Genomic DNA, 21,813 nt, shown 5'->3' on the forward strand with positions numbered 1-21,813 from the left:
TAAACTGTGGCTGGCTTACGCTGCATTTGTGTCAGTTCGTGGTTTATTTCTGTTACAGAAGTGCATGAAAATCAAACGTACCTCACATCTGCCAAAATTACATCCTTCAGTGTAATTATACTCAAATGTGTAGAATATTAAACTGTCAAATCTCAGTATATTAATTGTCATTAATTGACCAACTTTTTAATGACTCAACTGTCCTGATGCACTGAACGCTCTGCCACCCGTCCCATATGCTGATGCTGTTATTAACACTGTGCTCTTCCTACTCTGACAAATCTAAATGTCTGCTGTAATAAAAAATGCTATTGGGTAGCTCACACCTTTCAAACGTTACAGTACTATAAGATATATTTGATTTGCAGACAGAGTTTAACACAAATGGGCAGCTTTTAAGAGCAGTCACTAATTTAATCTCGTGCCGTAAAAAAAAAAAGTGCATTAGAGCAAAATACAAAATTCTCACAGACATCAGTTGCTTCATTATTTGATTTATTTAGTGCAGTTTAATTGCAGTGAGACTAAATGACTCCCCTCTCGTGAACCTGTGCGTTTGCCCTCTACCAAGTGCATGCTGGGAAACATTCCAGCCCAGCCTGAGGGTAAAAAGAAATAAGGAAGAGAAGGAAAGACTGCATTTGTCTCCCTCCACTAACTTCTTTTTAATTTCACTGAGCTCTGCAGTCCCTTTTTTTTATTGCTTTAGCTGGACTTGTGAGCTAGGAACCCGTGTATTAATTTTAATTTTCTAACACAATCTAATTTCTCCTCCTCTCCCATTTTCTCTCCTCTCTCCTTATCACTTGATCCAATCCTCCTCCTCCTCCTCCTCCTCTCTGGCTTTGTTTTTCATCACAGGTGGAGCTGGAGAGAGGGAAGACCCTCCACATCAAGGCGCTGGCACTGGGTGACCTGAACAAGGCGGGCCAGAGAGAGGTCTTCTTTGAGCTGAACGGACAGCTGAGATCTGTGCTTGTTAAAGACACCGTCGCCATGAAGGTACACAGAAGAGATGAAGGGAGATTTAGATAGATAGATAGATAAATCATGGGATGGTTTGAGAGATGGATGTATGTATTTGCAGGTAAACTATATATAGATGGATAAAATGAGAGAGGAAGGGGAGGCTTGATTTAATCAAAACAAAAAAATGATATGACTCAGGAACCACAGGTGATTTTTATTCATAGAAACAAATGGTGATGAAAGGTAGATGGAGGCTCAGCAGGTTCGGGGAGAACTGCTTCAGTGTGTTTGAATAACTATATCGTTGGATCGTTGACAGGATGAGTGGATAAATGGAGGCTGGCGTGAGTGGATGACTCGGATGGATGATCGGCTGGACAGATAAATGCGTGAAATCTGTGTTGTTTCTTCCACCCAGGAAATGAAGTTCCATCCCAAAGCTCAGAAGTCCATCAAGGGTCAGGTGGGAGCACCCATGCCTGGAAAAGTCCTGGAGGTCAAAGTGGAAGTCGGATCTAAGGTTAGTTTACTGTCAGATTTGATCACCTTAACTCAAAAATGTGCTATCATGTCCCGCAGCTCGGTTTGGTTTAATTTAGTCTTAATCCTCGTCTCGTTGTCATTGCACCATGTGACAAGGCTTTCTATTACTCACCCACCACTGACATATATTAAGATGGACGACATGCCTCCTCTTCCTCCCACTGTACAAAATTGAAGCCAAAATATCCCAGATACAAGTGCTGCCATCTTGGGCATTTGTAACTATGTGACTGTGCAGTAGTGATTAGGCGATGGTGCCGTGGGATCGATTTAACACCCTGACAGTCTTGAGCTGTCAACCATAACATTTCATCCTCTTTTTTTAAATATCAAATAACTCAAAATGTAACAAAATGTAATTGATGTGTACTTTAAGTTTTTAGTTTGGTCTCTGTTAACATGGAGGGGGAGGGATTTATGACCTGTACTTGAGCCTAACACCAGGGGACCATCAAGATGTTTTGGCTTCACTTTTGGGGAGCTCTCATGTCATCCATCTTTATATACTGTCACTGGTCACTACTAGTGACATACATTAAGATGGATTGTGTGCCTCCACTTCCTCCTGCTGTTCAAAAGTGAAGCCAAAATATTCCAGATACAAGCACTGCTATCTTTCACTGATGTCATTCATGGCCTGCAAATGCACAACAGTGACTGGGCAGTGGAGCCGTGGGATCGAGTTTCCGCCCATAAACTCATCTGACCCAATCCGGAAGAGCGCTCCGCTGTCAGTCATGACACTTCAAGCCCCTTTTTTATAGCATCAAATAACCTATTATAACCAGAGAGAAACCTGTAGGAAAGATTTATTTGATGTGTACTTAGTTTTCAGTGGTCCCTCTGTTAACACAGAGAAGCCACCAGGGGGCGATCAAGATGTTTTTTGGCTCCCATGTCATCCATCTTTAAATACTGTCATTGGTCACTACATATTAGTCTGGACTAGGGACGTTCCTAACTTAAACTTAGAGCAGTTGACTTGTGTAAAAATAAGAAAACCCTTGGAAAACAGTCAAAATTGAGCCCAGTTTAATGTGTAATGGTAAACATTGATCAAATGATATTGTGGACATTATAAGAGACGTTTGAAACCTTTAATCACATTCTTCACTGACAGCATAAGCATATTAGTTTGCAATTTTTTTATAAAACAACATTATGATATGACATTTTACCACAAATGATGTCCCTATGTAATTTCAGGATGTACTATAGCAGCTATCCCAACACTTAACGGCTGTATACACAGGCTTATAAATGATGCGCTCACTGTACTGATTTCTAGTTTTTGTCTTTGACATGTTATTTATTACTTGCTTTTCATGTGCTACATGCATGAATCCATAACCATTGTCCATAAAGCCATACAGCCAAACATTTTCCTGACAATACGCTGTTTGTCTACCTGTAATGTAAGTGGCCTAAAGCAGAAAGGTGACACCCACTGGACCACTGTGGTGTCCTACATATACATTAGAATATTAATAATAATTAGTTTAATAACTGACAAGTGTTTATGTTGTCGACCAGCAAGGGTAGTGATGTTGGCAGACATGGATGTAAACTGCAGCTTGACTGGTGTGTGGAGGCATACAACCACGAGGCTGTTTCTAGAAAACGCTGCCATCTTGCACTGAGGACATCATTTGAACCCAGAGTCTGTGCAGTAGTGATCAGACAGGGAAGCCACAGTAATAAGTTCCCACCCAACCCCCTTTTCATAGCATCAAATAACCACATTTAAAAATAAACACCATAAATAATAATGATCAGAACTAGCTAAAATGACAATTTTCTTGATGTGTACAAGCAGTAATACAAGAGCTCTGCTTAAAGTATGAAGTGAATCAGAAACTGTCTGATAATATGGAGGGATGTACATTATCTGAACAGTCTTTTAAACATTGCTGTCTGACACCAGAAATACTAGTCAGCTATTAAGCTAATCATTGTTCTATTAATGCACATGTAGGACAACACATTGGTGCAGTAGAGGTCCACTTTGTGCTTTGGGTCATTTTCAGCACAGGTGTTGCTGGATAGAGGAGCAAAGTTTTTCAGTGGCAGGTGAATGTGTGCTGTTGTATTGGTGAAATGTTTGGCTGTATGGACATTTATGGGCAATGGTTATGGATTCCTGCATGTAACATACTGAGGAACATTAATGGAGAGTGATGGATATTCCATTGAAGAGGTAGATGGATTTTAAGGTGAGTACATCAGTTATTAGCCTGTCCCTCAGAGGCTTCAAGATTAAGTTTCCACCCATACACCCATCTTTCCCAAATCAGGAGCAGCAACGTAGACGTACTGTGGAGCTCTCACGTCGTCCATCTTTATTTACAATCAGTGGTCAGTACATGAGGCGCGACTGGGGATGTTTCTGACTAATTTCCCTGATGTTTAAAGGAGAAATCTAAACTTTTGACACACTGACTTGTCTAAAGGTAAGAAAGCACTCAGAAAATAGAGCACAGTTTAATCTGTAGTGTTAAACACTGTCCAAAAAATACTGTGTACAGTGTAAGAGCCATTTGAGACCATAATCACACTGTTCAATGTCAGCGTCATGATGTCATGTCATGATGACAGTATCTAATTTACATGTGTGTTGTATCACGCGAGCAGCACTTAAAGTCGCTGAGGGGCTGCACAGACAGGCTAACAACTGATTCACTCGCTGAAGAGTACGACTTCTGCTTCTTGTGTGGAATATTTATTACTCACTGTTAATGTCTTTAACGTTACATGCAAGAATCCATAATCATTCCCCATAAATGTCCATACAGTCAAACATTTTACCTATACAACAACACGGCGGACAGAAAGAAAAAGAACTCACCAGAAATATTAGTTGGTTATTAAACTAATAATCACTGTTCTACTGACATGCATGTAGGAGCCATTTCTAGAGCCAGAAGAACACACTAACCTCTGTAACCTCTGTGTTCAGGTCATTCAGAACATACACAGGAACTTTCATTCAGGGGACATTTGTTGTAGGCTGAAGAATAAACATTTAATCAAAAATGAGAAGCAGAATTCGGATTGTAAAGCCATCAGTTATTAGCCTGTCTGTGCAGCCGCTCAGTGAGTTTACGTTTAGGCTAAGCTGCTACATTTAAATTACATCCTGAACATGATTTACACTGAATGTCTTGTCTTCATAGTCAACTATTACTTTAGTATCTGTGACTAGTGTAACAGTATCAGTTAGTTGTTATGTCTAAGAAGTCTGTAAAGAATGTGGTTTGTCAATGTGGCTCTTAATATGTAAACAATATATTTTTTTGGACATGTTACTGATTAAATTGTGCTCATGTGCTCTGAGTGTTTTCAAGTTTTTAGACTAGTTAATTAGTCTAAGTTTGAATTAGTCATTAAAAATTAGTCATTAAGAACATCCCTAATAATTAACAGATAATAGAGTACGAATCTGTCTAGGCATTTAATGCTAACCTCTAGTACTTGACACTTTAGTTTTACATTTAATTTGGGTGAACCCTCCCACATGTTGCTGTTATTGATAAGCTCTTGCTTGCATCTTTTAATTATAATACCAATCCAGAAAACTAGTGTTTATGTGCTACGATTTAAATGCATTTTTCTTGTTAACCTTCAAATACAGTGCTGGTTCAGTGGTCTGCATGTGTGACTCCTGTTTTTTATAATCACCAAAGGTGGAGAAGGGTCAGCCACTGTGCGTCCTGTCGGCCATGAAGATGGAGACGGTGGTCAACTCTCCGGTGACGGGAACCGTTAAGGCAGTTCATGTCACAGCCGACGCCTCCTTGGAGGGAGATGACCTGATACTGGAAATCGAAGAGTAGAGGGAGGGATGGGAGACGAGAGGAGAGGCAAGAGTTAGACAATCTGATTCTGGAAATGGTGAGGCAGAAGGAAAGAAAAAAATAAATTAAGACGACTCTCAACTGTCGCAGTACTGTTGGATATTTTGGCTCCCAATTTATACATATTCTTCTTGGTTACACATATCCAGACATCCAGTGGGTGTAAATAAAAATCTAATACCTAAATAAATCTAAATCTAATTTAATTCAATGGTACTATTAATAAAACTTCATTCTCTAAGAGCTAAGTGTGATGATTAGGTCAAAAACTTGTATATCTCAGTACATCTATTAACATCCTGTTAACCAGTGGAAAAAAACGTTTTACAATGACATTATACTGTATGTTTGAATTATGATACATTCCATGACTTCAATGCTAGTCTTAAATGTGATGTACTACAGAGTGAACTTAACTTGTGTAACACTAGTGGGGTTGTAACATCTACTTGCAATTAAATGCCACATTTTTCATTGCTATGCTGTTGATGTTTCCTAATGTATTCAAAGCAAGATGGTTAAACTTATTGATGACTACTACATGTTTTTCTTTGTAATCAGCAGGGTTCAGAGTCACCAAGCAAGAGAGATTTGAGGATGTATTACTAAATCATTTTTTCATACAGGAAAAATACTTTCATCTCTTAGCATGCTCGCATTTGCAAGAAATTATCAATCTCTGACATTAGTCAGTGTATTCTCAGAAATCACTGGTAGCTTTTTTTTTTTCTTCTTCCTAAGTAAAGAAATGTTCTTTGGAAAACACAACAAAATACACTGGGGCTAAATGATAGAAGGCACATTATTTGGTTCAAACTGTTTAAAATAAATACTTTCACAGAAGCACAAAAAGTGGCACAATTTTGGGTTGGCGGGGACATACATGAAATGTAGAGGCTTGAAATGTCCAACAGAGCACCAAAGTGAAACACATATTCTGTTACTGTATCAGTAATAGTAGACACCTTTTTCACTGATTTGTCCTGGCTTTGGAAATGTTTCCCCATCCACACCTGTCTGTAAAATCCCAAAGCAGAAGCAAGCTGTAGCAGCTTTGTTGAAATAAAGCTGTAGGCCATGTTGGAAACACCCAAACAGGATTAGTGATGTGATTTTTACAAAGTACCTCTCTTATAGTGGCTTTAAATGTGGCTTTCTTAATCCGAACCCAGCTGTAGTGTGGTCCACTAAAACCAATTCAGATATGTCTTAAGGTGGCTTTCAGGCCATTTTATTGTCTCCTGTCTGACGTTGATGTTCAAAGTCAGAGGAACGATCCCACCCTGTCTTTTCAGAAGCAGCCAGACATTATGGTGAACAGTCTTCTGTCTGCATGGGGATTTTAATGCTAGGTGTAAATGGGATTACATGGTGGTGTAATGGAGGCATGTGGTGTTATTTTCTGAGGCTCTGCTGATTAATTTATGAATTAATTCTCTGTCAAATGATGTGAAATTAGCCGGACTAATAAGAGACTCTGGAGACTTGCAGTAGCAGCACTCGGCTTTATATTTCTAATGCGCGTGTGTGTTTGCATAAATGAGCCTAAATGTCTGTGTGTATGTGTGCCCACAAGCAAATTTTAAGACAAAGTCAAACCGGTATCTATAGTGTGGCACCTCCAGAGCTAAAAACACTCTAGAAGAAATGAAATATTCATAAGCACACACCCCCTGATATTCCGATAATATTCACTCCGACACTCCCAACTCTCGAGTGCTGCCTAGATCAAAAAAACAAAACCAAATACACAGCCCAGAGGCATGGCAAAGCTGTATCCAAAACATTTAACAACAATGCAGCAACAACCCTACTCAGTTTTCTGATGATGTAGTTCAATACTGAATTAAACTCACAGGATTCTGCTGTCAGCTGCAGGCCTTCTATTTGAGGGTCTTACACATGAAAGTGTGATCTACACTGAACTGAATGTTTAGCTACCCTGACAAGTGACAGGAAACTGTGAACAAGCAGGAACAAAATTAAATCATGTGTCAATTACAACAGGAAAGGAAGAGTGTAACAATCTCCCTGTGATACAATGAAACGTGCAGTGTTTGGGACAGCGAACCAGAAAAGGCACTACAACATCTTACTCTCCCAAATGGTCTGAGCACCTCTGACACAATGCATCGATCGAAACACAAAATTAAAGCATCAGTTTGTACTTGACTGGACTGTTCCCAGCATTTTTGCCCCATTACCTCTGAGAACGAGTCCCCTTTTGAACTATTCATCGATACTGAACGGCGGCACTGCGGTTAATTAGGAGACTGATATGCCCACTGCCATGCCTCACTGCACCGCTTGACTTTATCAATCTGTTTTTCAAATCTGTTGAAAGAGATGAGCGTTTCTGACAAGCTGTTGCACAATAAATGTGATGTCCAACCCCCCTCCCCTCCCCTCCTCTCCTTATTAGCTCTCCTTGTTAATCTGCTTTCCCTGCCTCATCAACCAGCTGCCATTCCATCATGTTTTCCACTCTGTTCCCTTCTTCCTATCCCGCCCAACTATAAATTTGCACATGTAAGATGATGACAGAGAGTCATGCAATAATGTATAACTGTATGGCAGTGTTTCTCTATGTCTTAGCCAGCAGTCGTATCAGTCATGCTTTTGACAATGTTCTACTATTAAGCATCTGGGTGGGGGGAAAATAAAGTATCAGAAAAATTAACAGCTAAAAAATGTTCATTGTTTCAAAAAAGCAGGACATAACGTTAACCTGTATTTGAGCTCATGATATCAGGAGGTGAGCTCACACAGAGCGTATGAAAATAGGGTCTGTGGCATTTAGTTTTTTCTTTTTATTTTATTCCTTTCTGTGTTTTTATGAAAACAACCAAACTGTTTATTTACTCAACATGACTGCCTTTAGATTCAAAATGTCTCCATGGAATTTGTATCAAAAATGTTAACTAATTCTTTAATTTTCTTACTTCTAAACCACATCTACATTTTAGTTCAATCGTTAATTTACTGGCTTAGTTTACATCTATTTGGTTTACATTTATTTGTTCAAGACCTAGGAAAGAGCTGGAGGGCACAAAAAGGGAAACTACTAGTGTCAAAAGAATATGTTAATTGTTCTTGGTCAATCTGACAAATAAAGTTACCTGTAACTGAATCTATACTGTGTTGGTTTGTATTGCATGTTTTACACAACAGGGAAACAATAAGCCCTGTGGCACTGTGAAAATAAGAGTCAGAGTCGAGTAAAGGCTACTTTGGGTAACGGTTTTCAGTAACAAATATCTTTGTCGAAGTCTGACTACAAAGCAGGCTGATATATTTTTTTTTTAAACATATACGTCTTTATCTTGAGTCCAGCATGTAGTTACAGCCTGTCAAATCACATGTCCAACTAATAATTAGATTTCAACAATAAACCCTTAAGTGAAAAGACTGTGTCCCAAGCTGCAACACTGCCAGATCAATGCAAGTAATTTGACTGTAAAATTCTATTACATTTATTATCATAATGTGACAGGGATATGCTGGATTGTTAAAGCCTTCAGTCTTTGGGTTATTTTAAATAAGTGTGCTTATTTTATTCTCTCAATCCGCCGTCCCTGCACATCAGAATTCAGTTTGCATCTGGATGTGTTGAAGGATTTTTTTTGTTTGGTGCTTTCACAAACAAGTAAAATCCTGTGTGGCTGGATGTGGACCTACCCTGACACCCTGCTGTCTTTAAACAGCTTCTTTAGATCTGATTAAGCACTGGGTAACCACACTAAATCAATCAAGTATGTCACTCAGCTAGGATTATTGATCAGCCGCCACTTTCACTGTTATCATGTGACCGGTGAGGGGATTGATCATGCTGGCAGCAGGCACTAGTTGACATTCTCGTGCTTATGTATGGATTTAGTGAAGCAGAGTATCACTAATAACAAAGCAACGCTAAGTCATGCACGGCTGGCTTGTCACGTGTCCAGAGAGGAAAGGCTGCTGTGTTACTAGGCTGAAAGAATAGCTTGACTGTCATCAGATTAAATCACAGGGGCAATTGTGTGGCACCGTGGATGTTATGACCCACTTGTCAGCTGACTTGAGTGACAGCTTTGATTAATAACAACATAATCAAATTTGCATATGTGAATAGAGAAGTGGAAGATAACAGTCTGCCTGCTACGACCTTGATTGGTCTATCACCAAAAACAAAGCTATGATGGTAACGTCTGTCGACTTTAGTCAAGTGGAAACCTTAATTTTATCACAAAAGGTACCATTCAGGTGGAAATTATCAAGGCTATTTCCACAAATCACCCACCTGACATTTTCTTCAGTTGTACTTTTAATCAGAATACTGAATGTCGAACTTTTCACATGAGAACAGCAAATATCACACAGTTCTCTGTTCTGTCTGACAAACTGCCTTGTGCTACTGATTTGGACAAAACAAAACCTGAGAAAGTTCCAGGGTAGGGCTGGATGATAATGTGTATTCTATTTATAACATCCGAGGGTTACTGGAGATGACTGACTCACTGCAGTCGCCAGAGGGAGGCAGGAGTAGGAGGGGAGGGGGAGGTGTGTCGCACATAATGCCATAATGGATGACTTAATACCAAAGGCGAGAATGTAACATCTCCTATTCGGGAATATTTGGGGTTCGGTGCAGATACCAAAGGTAAGCCTAAGACTCTTACACAGCCAATCTACAAGCTATGTAAAAAAAAAAAACTGCCACTGACTAGACCACTGCAGGTTCACTATAGATCAAGAGGCTGCAAAGTCAGCACTGCTAGCACCTGACCAGCCCTTGATTATTGTCAGCTTTTGCTAAAGGTATCAAATACAAGCATGGGTCCAGTGCACAACAACCATTACTAGTCAGTGGGGAAAAAAAAACAAAAACAAAAAAAAAAAACTTAATTGTTCTGGCAAAGAACATGTAGTCTAGCATTAACATGTCCCTCTATATGTCCATGACAGCTTACTATGTTTGTGAAGACTGGACATTAAAATCCAAATGAATTGAGACTACTTTTGTACCAGAAACTCACATCGCTGAGGTACGATGAGCAAGGACTGCGAGGGAGCAGAAGATAAGGAAAAGAAGAGAAGAAAATAGCGTGCATCACGACAGACAACACTGTCGCAGGTGGTAGAGACCTTAAGTGGCCGTGAATAAACTGCTTTGGCTACAAAGTGGCAATTAACAATGCATGTCGCTCAGTTAACGCGGCCTTTTCACACGTTTGGAGCAACAACTCTGAAAAGCTCGAGCGGCTAAATTTACCACAGCATGCTCTGATAACGGTATGTTAAAAATGCAGTCAAACAAAAAACTAGTTGGCCAAACATATTACATAGCATTCTGCCATTAGAGCAGCTTTTGCTGATGATGAGATGAGATGGACAGAGAGACTACTGAACCAGACTGAGCCTCGGTATTCCTCGATGCTTTGCAACGCTGAGGAGAAGAACATAGTGAGGATCTCCTTACTGGCTCCAAATGGCCTGAGTCTCCTTACAAAGTAAGTCCTCTGTTCTACTTTACTGCAAATGAAGTCCACATGGCAGGGCCAGGGCAGTGCAGTCCACAAACAGACACTTAGTGGATGCACATAAAAACAAAGTCCAATATATCATAGAATTTCCACCACTTTTGGTCCAAACTCAAAAGTCCACATATTACCATGCTATCCAGGCTAGGGACAAACAATGCAGTTGCAAACAAAACAAACATTTAACAAACAAGACTGTTTGGGAGCAAGCATGCGAGTAGCAAGCTGAGCGGTCAATCACAGTAGTTACGTTAAAGGTTACATGTAGAGTTTTCATTGTGAACAAAATGTTTTGTTTGGGCCCAACAGAGACACGATTGTGTGTCCAACAGGTTGATTTTGTTGCAACTCCCAGTTCTTTCCACTTCTGAGTCATCTGTTCATCATGTTTTTAAATGACAGATTTATAGTTTCAGTTTATGAAATGTATTTAATCACGAAAAATCACAATTTCCCTCAGCCAACCTAAACTCTAAAAAACTCCATTGCACCATCATATGACTATTTTATCTGGCAACCAGTCAGGTCTTAACATGAATTACTTCAGTCACATTACCACTGCAGTTAATAGTGTGAGGCTCAGATTACTGAGCTACAGCTACTCAGAGAAGAGCTGCACTGGTTTGTGTCAACATTTGGCCACTGCCAGATAAAACCACAACTCCTCTGTAGATTTTACTTCCTTTTTACTGACACTGGGCCTCGAAATGGGTCAAAGAATTACTCTGATGGGGTCTCAAAAACACAAGGGAAGCAAACGTTTTCATTTCCCTGGGTCCTGAGGTCGCAGACTGAATTTCTCATTTGGATCCCAGACTGAAACTGTTTAATAACTGCTGCCTCTAATCTATAAATGAGTGGCAGAGTTCAAATCCCCTTTGTGGCTTTCTCTTTTGCTCAACTCTTTGTCTGCTTTGCTGCTCTCCAAATGAACAGCAAATACCCACTGAGGGGAGCCGTGTGGCAGCAGCTGGCCGAGGAGCCAACTTTCTAACCCATGCACGAGTCTCTTACATGGGCCACAGGGGTCTGCTGCTCTGTTGAGGTGCAACTTTCCCCTCTAATCCCTTTGCTGCTGTTCGATAATCCCTTCTCTGCTTGCTTTGCTGCTTTCTTCACTGTAATCCTCCTTCCTGAATAAAAAGAATAGACAAGGAGGACGGGCTACATAGTGTCTCAGACAGATGCGATGGACAGTTCTGTCAGTCTCTAAGCTTCCTGTCAATCAGCACAACTGGGATCTGATCTGTCTGAACACACATGCAGCCCATATGCTGATTTTTTGGGGCTTTGCTAAAAAAAAAAAAAAAGGCTTTAGATATCAAACCAAATGTTTGTAATCGCTAAAAAATTTGCCACGGACATGAAACAGATGCCAAAAAAGTATTGAGCAAGCTCAACAGTTAAATGTTTAAAAAGCTTACATAAAAGCTGGTAATCATGGTGTAAAAGCAGGAATTAAATGAAACTCTACAATGTCAAAAACAGCCAGTGAAACAGCATCACAGCCTCAAACGCATATCACTTTCCAATGAGGGACTTTGAGCACTCGCCTGGCAGGTGTGGTCCACTTCCATCTCCATTCCTTTTCCATTACTTCCTGTTCAAAGATTGCTTGTGGGGACAATTTTCCACCTGTCTAAGAATCAGCAGCCAGGGCCTTGCAGTGCTGTAAAACCTTCCACCCTGCATGTCCACACAGAAATGTCCCTGACGGCACGTCTCATGTAATGCCGACATTTAGCTCTGCTCAATTTTTTGATGTGATGATCTCATAACCCAAAAGGGTGCATGCCGCCAAGCCTTGCAGAGTCAGTTCCAGTTATGAAGATAGCTAAATGACAAGAAGCGGGGAACAGGAAACACTGCCCGTACTTCTCTCCTCCTTCAGACTCAACTTTATCATCATTAAACACTATTAGCAGCACAGCAGTGCATCACAAAGCCATGGGCAACCATACGAGTGATGAGTTAACAATGCACGCCTCAATTAAGCAGACAGATCAATGCTACATTGCTGACCACACTGACAAATTCAATATCTAATGAATGCATCAAAGGATGGCCAGCAGCTAGCCGGTGCATGGATCATTTCCCTCCAGAGTCAATCTCTGTCAAGCCATTTTGATGCTACAATTAGTGACATCCTGTGTCAACGTAAACTGTGTCGATGAGTGAAGGGAAAGCTGGGCAGGAAAACACAGCAAGTTTATACTGCATGTATGTGTGATGAGACATCTCATTAAGTATTAAAACTGCTCCACACACTGGTTTAGCCCCAGGTCTCAGAAAGTGCGCACACACACACAGAAAAACACTCTCACACCCTCACAGCTGGCGCACTTTGTTCCTTGTGTTAGCACACACAGGCTTTAAAGTGTGTGTTTGACTGGGAGTGTGTGCGCATCTGAAAGTGTGACCTCTCTTTGCCACTGTGAGCTTAAAGCATTCAAACACGCATCAAAGCACTGCAGCAAATATAAGGGGGAAGCTGAAGAGCAGAAACACAGATGCACACGCATAGTCAGACAGGGAGGATTCAATGCGACAGAGGCAGAGTGAGCTAACAGAGGGGAGAGGAGAGTGGCTCAGCTACTGCGACACACAGCCCAGACAGGAATTAAGGAATTAGAGAGCAAAGAGAGGGAGAGGATCAAAGAAAGAGAGCCAAATCGCTCATTTTTTCATTCACCTACGTCAGAGGTGCCAATCATCAGATGTCTTTTTCTGCAACAAATTCTCCACCTTGGCGTCAGAGTAATGCTCTGTTGCCGTGGCAACAGACGTGTTCAGGGCAAGAAAAGTACATTGTTCCAAAAAGAACAAACAGTCCGAGTGGACTCTTAATGACAGCTCATGTTCTTTGTTATGCACAAACAAGGATGTCCTGTCGGCAGCAAAATAGGGTTAGGGTTAGTCACTTGCGTACGTAATTGCCCAAATTGTCCAAGCACAGACGTCGTCTCTGTACGCTTTAAGAACAAGTGATGCACAGCACTTTGAGTTACAACTGGTAACAAGGCTGAACATATGAGAAGCCAGGCTCACCTTCTACAATCATAGCGCAACAAGATCAGACATGAAACATCAATCCACTGTGTTCATTAAACTTTTTAACAGCAAAAAAGGTGCTGTTTGAAGGAATGGTGCCTTGTGCTTGCTCAGGCAGGAATGTAAAGTATTTCATACTCAAAGGAATATAAATCAGCTCATATATTTGATGCTCATTCTGTCTACATATGTAAGTTTTATCTTGATTTCTCTACTCAACTGCCTTTCAACAGTTTAGCTCCCTCTAACTTCCCAGCCGTGTCCTCTACAAGCTTTTAGCTGATCGACAATTATGATCTCTCTTAATCTTATTTATAATACTCAGAGTACAAACATTACCTTTAACTCTCTAGCCGAAATCAAATCACTATTTTATACTCCTGTACCTAAGACATCAGAAGCAATAATACAACGACAACTGAACTGTGAGCAGCTGTAGCAATATAGTGACAGGAGAGGTGCAGACTGATGACCATACTGTGACTATGACTATGGTATTGTCTGAGTCTGTCGCAAGTCTTGAGATTTTTCAGGGTTTTAACTTTGTTGGAAACATTTCAATTAACTTGATTCAACAAAATATCTAACAAAGGTCTAGCTGTTTTTAGACATTTAAAAAGGAAATGCTACACATCAAAACTTAAATGAGTACAGTAGTCACGCTGATATGATGCCTCCCATTCATCTGTCTCAGCATCTGAGGACAAACAACTCCATATTTGTCGGTAATGATGCCAAAAGACTACAAGCAGAGGGGTCCAGTCAGGAGACAGTAATGATGATGTCTGTAAGAAGTCATTAAGTGAACTGACAACCGAAAAACTATTGTGTTTGAAAACAATGTGGCATACTGACTCTGACACATTTTAGCACTGTTACTATAAAGTAACACATCTGTGGTCGACCTTATATGTTTTGCTTTCAGTTTATTGTTGGTGATGTGGATCTGCCTCCTCCAGTTTTTATGTCAGTGTTTATAATCGCAGCACAAGGCCTTCTTGCTTACACATATTCACAAAACAGGAGTTTTGCAAAACAACTACACGACAGGCTGTTTTATGAGTACTACAACATTCATTTGTTAGACTTAAAAAACTCTTTGAGCTTTTACAGTATTATTCATCTACAGCTGGATGGAAGAACTGTCGTCTGAGAGCTGTCGAAAGTCATCCTCGGAAATCAAAACCATGAGCAGGTGTGGCTGAAGTGGATCAAAAATAAATAAATAATAATGATGATTGAAAAATTGTAACTGTAACAACTGCAAATTACAACACTTTATCACAAAGGAACTCCTACAAGGTATCATTGTCTCATCATCTCGGATTGATGATTGCTATAAATGCATTTTTCACACTTTTTTATGATTATAAAATGATATATGATATATGCATAATCTCTTCTGAAAAAAGTCACTATAACTCTATTAAGTCAATCTTTATCTCATTTTTAAACAGATAGCTGCCCTGTCTGACCATCTTTAATTGTGTAATTAATTAATTGCTAGCATTGACTTTGGGTCATAGCAAGAGACTGGCACAAATAATGCACAATACTATAAATACTATAAATAATGCACCAATTGCAATTTTGTTGGCCAATTTTCCTTCCTCACAAAAAAAGCAACAGTATGCTTATACATCCACCAGGGCTGAGGTAATTTATCAGATTTCTGAACCAGTTTTTTTTGTTTTTAAGGTGACTAAAACATGTTTTACTGCTGCTGCTGTTACCCATAACAGTACACTGCTTAGCTTCCTACACTAGCACCTGCTGGTTCTCCCAAACGGGGGCAAGCCAGCAGCCATCTACTGTAGATAATACACTGACTATGAATGAAAACCCATAAACCTAAAAATAAAATCCAAACTATCCCATTAAAAATAGATTTGTTAAAGCAACATGCCTGTTGACTGCAGGTTTTTATAGGCAGTATTGTGCACTTCACACTGGAATATGAATACGTTCCTATTTTTTTATGCTTAGCGGCCAATTTCTTTTACCAATGATAAGTGATTTCCTGAATTCTTATTCAACTGCTCAACTGTTTCTCTGTGCCCTTTAATTGTCAGCCTGGTTGAACCATTGTACAGTGTTTTGTTCTCCATGTACAAATTTTCTTTTGCAAACCCATCACACAAAGACTGACTTTACTCAAAGTCAATTCAAAAATAAGTAGAAGCCCTATCAGCCACCTGCCTGTATTCAATCAAACTCTAGTGGCAGACAATTCCATTTTTTTAAATAGTACTGTTTATGTGGAATTTAGGCTTATTTCTTACCAAACAAAATAAATAAATAAATAAAAAAGTAAGAGATTGATAACATGTTGGGTTTTTCTCAGGGAATTTAACACTAATGGTTTTATGACTTATTATCCTTCATGACAACTTGGTTTTTCTCAGTGTGTAATGTGAATTGGGCAGTTTTACTGCAAGGTAGGAGACTTAATGGGTGACAGTTAATTTCTATTCTACTGGATTATTAAAGAGATTTGTACAGACTGTTGATAGTTTAGCCTGATCAGTGAGAAATCTTGTCTTCACATACAGTGGAACAAACAGTGCAAATGGATGTCTGTAATGGATTTCACCAGTTGTCTGTAATGGTAAAGTACGGATGGCCCCGGTGTCTGTTGTGAATACTCAGAATCTGTAGCAACGGCATATCTCAATATTGGGATATATTGTGTGATATATCCCAACAGGCTTATTGTGTGGTTATGTCATCAGATCTTGAGACTGTAGCTTCTGCATGTACTGTCTCAAGATCTGATGACATAACCACACAATAAGCCTGTTGGGATATATCACACAACACCAATAAAAAAAAACATATTTATTCATACTCATGTATTATTGCTTTTAGAGTTACAATCAAATTGCAATTTTGTGGAATCTGATAATTCTACCATTTTCAGGAAATCTAATTTAAGATCTCTTGTTCAGCATAATATTGGTATTCAAATAGATTATGCATTTGATTCATGATATTCATTTTCTCTCTCCAGCCTCAAAACTGCACTATGTTTATTCCTGACAGGACTGAACATCTCCTGAGCTCTACCACTTTGTGTTGTGTGCCCACGCATAAACATATGTGAGAATGTTTGCAGTGGGCAGCTCAAGGGGATACACTGAACACTAAAATAGATTGAGATGGTCAAGAGTCTCTCTCTCTGGTGCACATTGGAACAGTATTATGAATACTTCTATCAATACAGATAGCAAAAGACAGATAACAGGATCAAAGCTTGAAGGAATAGGTTAACCAAATTTTAAGAAAAACTGACAGCTCTGACCAACAAGAACCAAATTAAGATAATATTGGAGGAAATTAGCATGTTCTCAAGGCTTCTCTATAAAGAAGGTGCTGCTAAAACTAGAACATTTTCACCAACACTGTCTCCTACTAGCAGCCACAACATTGCTAACACCTATGGTGCAGGCACAGACACAATGACTAAAAATAAATAACATGGCATTAACACACACACAAACACATGCTCCAATAGCTGAAGCGTCAAAACAAAATCCCCGCCTCCCATCGGAAAGCTCACGGTGTGATAAAATACTTGTTAAACCTCACAACCTCATCATCCGTACAACTTCAGCCAGCTGTGGTATCCTATGCAAATTCCACATCTGAACTAAATAAAACACACATAGTGCTACTATCAAAGGTCTTCAGATGAAGCTAGATTGGATGTGAGCAGCTCTTAAAGAAATTGATTGGATTTATAAGCTCCTCAATAGAACATAAACATGATTGTTCTGACTGGGAATTGATAATGTTACTTATGATATAAAAGGATTTGGGGTTTTGACAATGTGTGTATTAGCTGACTAAGACACAATGCACCAATAAAGTCAAGAGGATCTGAGAACACCAAATAAGAAATCTATCTCATAGGTTCAGGCTTTACAGACAGGTGAAATAAAGTGAATTGCTATTTCTAGCCCCAACTGCCTGTACAGTTTGTTCCCCACACAGCACACTGACTAAGATGTGTCTCTGTCGGTCTTCACTCAAGACTGTTGATCAAACACAGAGCTCTGCCCAAAGACCTCAGGGTGAAGCCTGGCTCGAAGGGAGTTAGAGGGTTAGAAATGAAGCTGGGAGCCAAACCATGTAGTACACCTTCAGAAAAATCTGTAAAGTCAGTTCTAACAGTAACAACCAGTGTGGGGAGGTTAAATCTGACACCAAACACAACCTGTGCAGCTGCACACTGAACAAGTATGTAGCTTTTGAGTAAGACAGAAGTATGCAAATGGTTACATTTTTCTCATTTTTTATTTTTTAAGACAGCAGGACGGTACAACCCTTTAAAGCTGAAAGTCAAAGCTTCCAGAAGTCGAAACGAGAGGCAAAATGCTCTTAGGCTCAGCATGAAAAACCTTTTCTAGACAGTTTGCTGCTGACTCAATGTCAAAGAACAAACTATAAGATTTAGTAGGCAATGTTTATAGATTTAATGCACTTGTTCTCACATAATATGAAAAAATGTTTGTTTTTTTGTTTCTGATCTTGGGCACTTTTTCTTAAGAGAAAGCACAATGAGCAGTCAATGGATGTAAAAGTTAAATTCTAATCACTAGTTTGTGAACTAGACAGCACTAGATATGCTAGAAGAGCTAAGTGTATGTAGGACACCACATTCATAGTGGGTGTCACTCTTGTGTTTTGGTTCACTTACAACAGAGGTGGAAACTTTCATTCAGGGGACAAGTATTGCTTGACGAAGGAACACAAATAGTTATTTGAGTGCTACAGAAACACCTTTCTTGACAGTTAGATTTAACTTGTTCAGTGAAGTCAAGATTATTTGAAACAATTCATCTGCATATTGTTAAGGAACATTAGACACAGTGAAAGTTATTCGCAGAGAATAAATTCCAATGTAGACTTCTTAGATTTAGAAGAACCAAACTGGGAATGAAATGACGTAAGGAATTAGACTATCATCTGGATATACAATACAGTATAAGTTCTTACAAATGTAAATCCCTCCACCTGATACTCTTCCTCCAGTTTCACTAGTCCGAACAGCAGTATCGCCATATCTTCTATTAAGGACCGCAAACTCTACTTTCTCTCTGTGCAATCATATCTACTATCATCCCATCTTTTTTTACACAGCAAATTACTCCTTTGCATAGTTATTTTCTCTCTGGCATTCTTTCTCATGTTCAAATGTAGTAGTCATATTTTCAGGACACTAGGACTACTGTGCTCTTTGCTATTAGTTTCTCCAATACTGGTAATCTTTTTCTGTTGATGCACCTGCTAATTGCCCTGAAATTTAAAATTAAAAATAAGTGGCCATTAGATAAGTATTTTGCATGCAACTAAACAGCAGAACTTTTTCTACACAGACCTTTACATAATGCAAATAGTCTTTCTTAAATTAGATTTGGATGTTGACTCAGTTGAAATTTGGAGAGTCAAGTTTGATCGTTTTGACTGGGAAAACCAAATAAAATGACTAATTTTTGTGTTGAAACCATGAGATTCTAAAGTCTGATTTATTATCTGCTTTCCTGCATTAGCTCATGATAACTCAGAGGCCTGAATGAACAACCAAGCATCAAGCATTAAACATCAAGCTCTCACCAATCTTGTTAAATCATTAGCAGCTATTAGCTATTATCCAGCACAAAAAAACCCAACAAAAATCATACACAGCATGAAACAGCAAATGCATGAAGTAAACCAGTCACTTGTAAAGAAAGATGAGAACCTAAAGACTGATATTTTTAATTTTTAGACTTACACTCAACGAGTACTGGATGTGTAAGTAAGTAGTTAATTTGTGAACACATACACAAACAATTAACAGAATTTGAGGACTGTGTTTCTTTGAATTTATTTTGGCACCCATGTGGTCAAAAATTGCTTAATTCAGTTACAAGCAAATAAAAAAAAAAAAACAATCAATTTCTCCCAAATTAAACAACGAACTTAACAGTAGAAATTCCTTTCAGATGACACAGGAGCACTTTCCAGTGACAGTTGCGAATAAGCAACCATATTGCATGCAATGAAACCATCAGGCTACCAAAGTGCTCCCAAAACACCCATTTTAACTTTTCATTCACAGTGAGAAAAGATTACTGACACATGGAGGACATTTTATGCAGTGAAAAACACTGAAGGAATCAACATCACTGATTAAACTTTGAAGTGCTTTCTGCTCTGCAAGGAACAAAAAAAAAATGATATGTGCAAGTTCTGCTAAAGTAAAACACAAAATTGTTTGTTTGACATCACAAATTTCTGTGCTTTGTATCGATGTAATAGCTGATCAAAGCTGTGGCCTTACAAGCTGTGTACATGTCATCACACCCTCCGCCAAGAGTCCTTCTCTCTCTCCCTGTCCTTCCCTTCTCTGTCTCGTTCCAGCCCTCCTTTCTTGCTTTGTTTTCCTGTGCTGGTAGCAGCCTCTATCCCACTCCTGCTCACCCTGGAACCTGCAGCACATCTGCTCAACCTCTCTTGGTACACTGGACTCCCTCTGGCTGGATTCCCTTGGTTAGCTCCCCAGCCCTTCTCAGCTCCTATACTCAGGCCTAAGCTCTGGCTTTCCTATGGACAAAGACTTCACCAGTAATTCTCAACAAGTACCTTCAGTTTGTTAATAAATACTCTCTTGCTCCGACTTCTCATCTCTGTCTTTATGTTTTTGGGGTAACTTCAAAGTCATCCCTTCCCATGACTGGGAAGCTTATATATTCTTATATATTCATTAAGTGAAGAATAATACATGACAAGGCATCTGTTCAACTGAATGCACACACTGAAGTGGATTACTGGAATTTGCTGATACCCAGAAGTAAGCATTTATTTACTTTGTTGAACATTTTGGATTAAACTAATTTCTATTAAAGTGATTACGACTCAAAACTTTGAGAAAGCTTTACAGAAATGTGTTGGTGGATTTCAACAGTAAAAACCTAAGCAGCTGAAGTTCAAATATCCTGATTTTAGTCCCTAGGTGCTTCAAGCTCTAAAAAACATAATCAGTGTTTCTCTGTGGTCTAATAAACAACGGGACAACATCAGTATGGTGGTGGGGAAAACACTGTGGCTCAGTGCAGTAAGACTTAAATTTGAAAATAGGGCTGTCAAGGTAACAGATTTTTGCAATTATCGTGGCCAAAAAAAATTCACAATAATGATACTATCGTAATATCTATTGACATATGTCATATAATCGCATTATTTAAACATGAGTTGAAGACAAAGTTCACATGTGTGAACAGCCAGTAAAGCAGCAGGATGCAATTGGAAGACTCTAGAGTCATATCATGGATGTTTGCAGATGACGTCAACTTTTGAAGCAATTCTGCAGCTGACTCTGAAAACCTTAGGATTAGTCTGACTCACAGGAAGTGAGCTGTGGGTATAAAACTGCCACTCGCCAACTATTTCAGTCGAAATTCTGAACCCCTCCCTCTGTCTGCACGTTACCATTTAAAGCCCTCATCACTATGTGAAACAACAAAAACCACCTCTTAGCTGGCAACCTACACACTAAAAATTACATGTTTTCACAAAGATGTGTGTGACCCATTTGAAGGGTCATTTGCTCCACACATGCAAATGCTAAACCAAAAGAAGTCCCCATCCTTTTATTGCAAGGGCGCTGTCACCTTTGGATTACAATCAGGATGTCAATGTTTGAAACCAGAAAATGATTCTCTCCTCAAAATTATGATCTCTACACAATCTAAACATTTTACATAACTTTTTTAAGCCTTACAATTTATGAAACCTGTTCAATGCAATACAAAGCGTTAAAAGAACTCCCTCGCCGTCTAACCTCCAGCAGTGGAAGAAGTGACAGGTATTGTTTATTATCGCCAAATAAAGAT

General features: G+C 39.3%; 1 protein-coding gene and 1 long non-coding RNA gene across 3 annotated transcripts in view; one reads left to right on the forward strand and one right to left on the reverse strand.

The window, feature by feature from the left end:
- LOC124054262 (pyruvate carboxylase, mitochondrial-like) overlaps nucleotides 1-8,496 on the forward strand; it is a 262,121-nt gene extending 253,625 nt beyond the window's left edge. For both annotated transcript variants that reach the window (XM_046380027.1, XM_046380028.1), the window contains exons 25-27: nucleotides 862-1,002; nucleotides 1,388-1,489; nucleotides 5,196-8,496. In XM_046380027.1, the coding sequence (XP_046235983.1) occupies nucleotides 862-1,002; nucleotides 1,388-1,489; nucleotides 5,196-5,345 (393 nt within the window). In that variant the 3' untranslated portion in view covers nucleotides 5,346-8,496. The remainder of the gene's footprint in view (nucleotides 1-861; nucleotides 1,003-1,387; nucleotides 1,490-5,195) is intronic.
- Nucleotides 1,169-21,813, reverse strand: part of LOC124054265 — a 39,265-nt gene continuing 18,620 nt past the window's right edge. The window contains exons 3-4 of the long non-coding RNA XR_006842343.1: nucleotides 5,191-5,327; nucleotides 1,169-1,459 (exon numbers count right to left, since the gene is read on the reverse strand). This is a non-coding gene — a long non-coding RNA (uncharacterized LOC124054265). The remainder of the gene's footprint in view (nucleotides 1,460-5,190; nucleotides 5,328-21,813) is intronic.

The sequence above is a fragment of the Scatophagus argus genome, chromosome 23 (assembly GCF_020382885.2).
Source record: "Scatophagus argus isolate fScaArg1 chromosome 23, fScaArg1.pri, whole genome shotgun sequence".
NCBI lineage: Eukaryota > Metazoa > Chordata > Actinopteri > Scatophagidae > Scatophagus > Scatophagus argus.